At 35.7% G+C, this 3,313-nt stretch overlaps 1 protein-coding gene across 1 annotated transcript; it reads left to right on the forward strand.

Moving 5' to 3' along the window:
* Positions 1–1,280: 1,280 nt before the first annotated feature.
* Positions 1,281–3,102, forward strand: LOC145069108 (zinc finger CCCH domain-containing protein 15-like). The gene is made up of 3 exons (XM_079016078.1): positions 1,281–1,412; positions 1,769–2,474; positions 2,611–3,102. Exons 2-3 carry the CDS (start codon positions 1,788–1,790, stop codon positions 2,917–2,919), a joined length of 996 nt encoding a protein of 331 aa, XP_078872204.1. The 5' UTR covers positions 1,281–1,412; positions 1,769–1,787; the 3' UTR covers positions 2,920–3,102.
* The last annotated feature ends 211 nt before the right edge of the window (positions 3,103–3,313 follow it).

The following is a 3,313-nucleotide window of genomic DNA, read 5'->3' on the forward strand; positions in this document are numbered from 1 at the left end:
ATTATCTCATATAAATATGTGTGTTACTTAGACCAATTTAGAATATATATTGGTCCGGTTTTGTCCGTCTTTGGTCCGAATTGACTTGATTTGAATCGAACTAAATTGCGGTTTTATCGACAAAAGTTAACAAAATTAATGTAACCGGGTTACCCGCTCCCGGAACTGGAACCGCCGGTTCCGGGACTGGTTCCAATCATTTAAGAACTGCCTAGAGCGGTTCCGGTTCCGGTTCTAACTTTCTAGGAACCGCCGGTTCCGGTTCCGGTTCCGGTTCTCGCCAAATGAGGCGGGTACCCGCCTATGCTCATCCCTAAGTTTTCTAGCAATCGGTCTGACCTACAACCCACATGGTATACATAAATGATAATGTTCTCAAAGCAAGAAAAATATTGTATGTTTTGTATGAAATTTTATTTACGGAATTGTTGATTATTTTAAAGAATTGTAAAAAGAAAAAAAAATCTATAAAAAAATAAGTGCTTTTGTTTAATATTGTGAAACTTATGTATTAAATGAGTTTATTTAATAATAATAAAAAAAACGAAATATGAAGGTTTAAAATTTGAGAATTTTGATTTTATAAGAAAATAAGAAGAACTATTAATTATTAAAATTGAAAAGTTTTTTTTACCTTTTAAATTTGAACAAATAATTTAAATAAATAAACAAAGAAAATTAATTAGGTTTTAATTTAAGAATTTTAAAATATAAAAAATCATAAAATAACATGTGGAAAAAAATTAAAATAACCATAAAATAACATTTAACAAAATAAATAAGAATGAGATACGACAAAAAGATATTTATTTATTATAATAGATTTTAACATTATAACACAATGTTTTTATTAATCTGTCTAGACAAGTCTAAATATGTAATTTAATCATCAACATATAAAAAGAAAATAATGGCCTTTTATGTGATTTGAGTATAAAAATCAAAGAGTCAACATGAAGTTGTGGGATGAAAGTTATTATTATATGTTTTATTTCATCATTTTGAGTATTAAAAATAAATAAATAAAAGAGTTTACATGATTTTGAGGTATGTTTCCCGCCAAAATCACATTGTGCAACTAGAACTGGTACTCAATTGATACTTTAGAAAACCAACTGGCTAACAACTTTATTATATGAATTGACTAAAATACCCCTTTCAGTTTGCTACGATTTAGAAATTATACGAGGTTAAGCATGGAAAATTGCAAGATCACTTGGATACATTCCGTTACACGGTAACGGATTCAGATACTTATTACTCCTTGCAAGAAGCATGTAGTTCATCTCGCTCCCTTTTTCTCTCTCAAATGGCTCCTTCTCTCTCTAGATTAATCGAGAATTTATTCATCTGATTTTATTCATCAAACAAGAATCAAGCAACAATTTCATTGTAGAACCGCTAAGTTTCAGGTAATCAGCTTACGTGTTTTGAATCTCAACTGTGATATGATGTGTATTCGTTTGTTCTCTGTGTGTTTTACGTTGATTTGTTGAATTTTGATTACGAAATTGATATGATTACACTCATGATTGTGATAATTCTCGCTAGGAGCTGTAATTATTTGAGATTACATCATTTATCAGAAATCAAGATCTAGTTTATTTGTTGTTCCGTTAGTAATTCATGCTCTGAATTCACTTCCGAGATGACGAATCATCAATCACATGTGTGTGTGTGTGTGTTTTAGTTGGTGTAGATTTACTTAAAGGAGAAAGTTCGAAGCATATGATTAAACGATTCACTTGTGGTTATTTTGTTTATACAGAGAACAATTTATTAAGAAAATGCAGAACTACACCGGTTTTCCTTTCAGTGGCGACGACGACGACAATAAACTCTGGACTTCCTTCATCGAGCAATCTGACGGCAGTGCATATGATGATTTCGACGCACCTCTTTACTCTCCGATCTTCCCTACCAGTACTCCGCCTCATCACTTCCCCGGAACTCCGAACACAACACCTCTGTCACTACCACCGATCGTCATGGATTACAGCCACAGGCATTCAATGGATTTTGCACCGTTCCAAGACCTGATCGACCGGCGTAACTGGTGCCTCTCTAACCTCCGTCTCACCGCCAAAGAAGCCGAAGCGCTCCGCCAAGAGAACGTTAATCTTCAAATGGCAAATTCTGAACTAAACAAACAACTGTCTCACTTGCAGCAACAAGCAGCTTCAGCTTCTTCTCTACAGAACTACGCTAATGCGACTATATTTCCATCGGCGAATTCCCTTTCCGATTGTTTTGGACGGATCAGGATCGGAGAGAAGGTACCTCCGGCAACCGACAAACGGTCAGCCCGTGGAGTGGAGAACGTGGATCCGGTTAAGAAAACGGAAGTGGAGCGGGTTAAATTGCCCAAGAGTATTTCAGTCCGATCCAATGGATACTTGAAGACAGTTCAAACCGGTGATGGCACTGCTAGTCGGGCACGGGTTGCGGATCGGGTAAAATCCACTTCTGATACGGTAATACAAACTCCTTCTTTGAATCATAATTTCTCAAAACCCTCTCCATCTTTTCTCATCATAACAATAATTTCTTGCAAGATTTTGTAAATTTACTTGATGTTTATGAATTGTGATCGATGTTGAAATGAATCAGCAAAGAGTGTATGTACGAGGGAAGAAACAGGAGGAACCACTGGAACTCCAAGTATACAACCAGGGAATGACAAAGACTGAACTCTGCAACAAATGGCAACAAACTGGTGCATGCCCATATGGAGACCACTGTCAATTTGCCCATGGCATAGAAGAGCTCCGCCCAGTTTTACGCCACCCACGCTACAAAACAGAAGTCTGCCGGATGGTCCTCGCCGGAGATCCTTGCCCATATGGCCACCGCTGTCACTTCCGCCATGCTCTCACCCAGGAAGAGAAGCTCATGAGCCGCCGCCGCGTCAACAGTTGACTGTCAGATATCTCTCGCCAGGTGTTTTCATACATTTTCTAAATTCGAAAATTCAATTTAGAGATGTTTATATTTTTTTAATAAATCATTTTCTGGTAACAGAAATGATTGAATAATGAAAAAACAAAAGGGGCAAAAACACTATTATAATCAAGTAAATAGAAGTTTGAGTTGTCTCTTTAGTCATAATCTTCTTCATATGTTTGTGTTCGATTTAAATCTTTGAATTAAATCTTGCATATATATAGAAAGGGTTGGAATTTTAATAATTAGATTTTGTTATACTAAAAATAGTAAGTTATTAGGCGTGGCTGGTAGGTAGTAGTGATTTCATTGATTATCTATCTCTTAATCCTAAACACTCAATTAAAGATTCTATAATCATACCATAAGA

The sequence above is a fragment of the Lactuca serriola genome, chromosome 8, assembly GCF_051521515.1.
Source record: "Lactuca serriola cultivar US96UC23 chromosome 8, Lser_US96UC23_V15, whole genome shotgun sequence".
Classification (NCBI taxonomy): domain Eukaryota; kingdom Viridiplantae; phylum Streptophyta; class Magnoliopsida; order Asterales; family Asteraceae; genus Lactuca; species Lactuca serriola.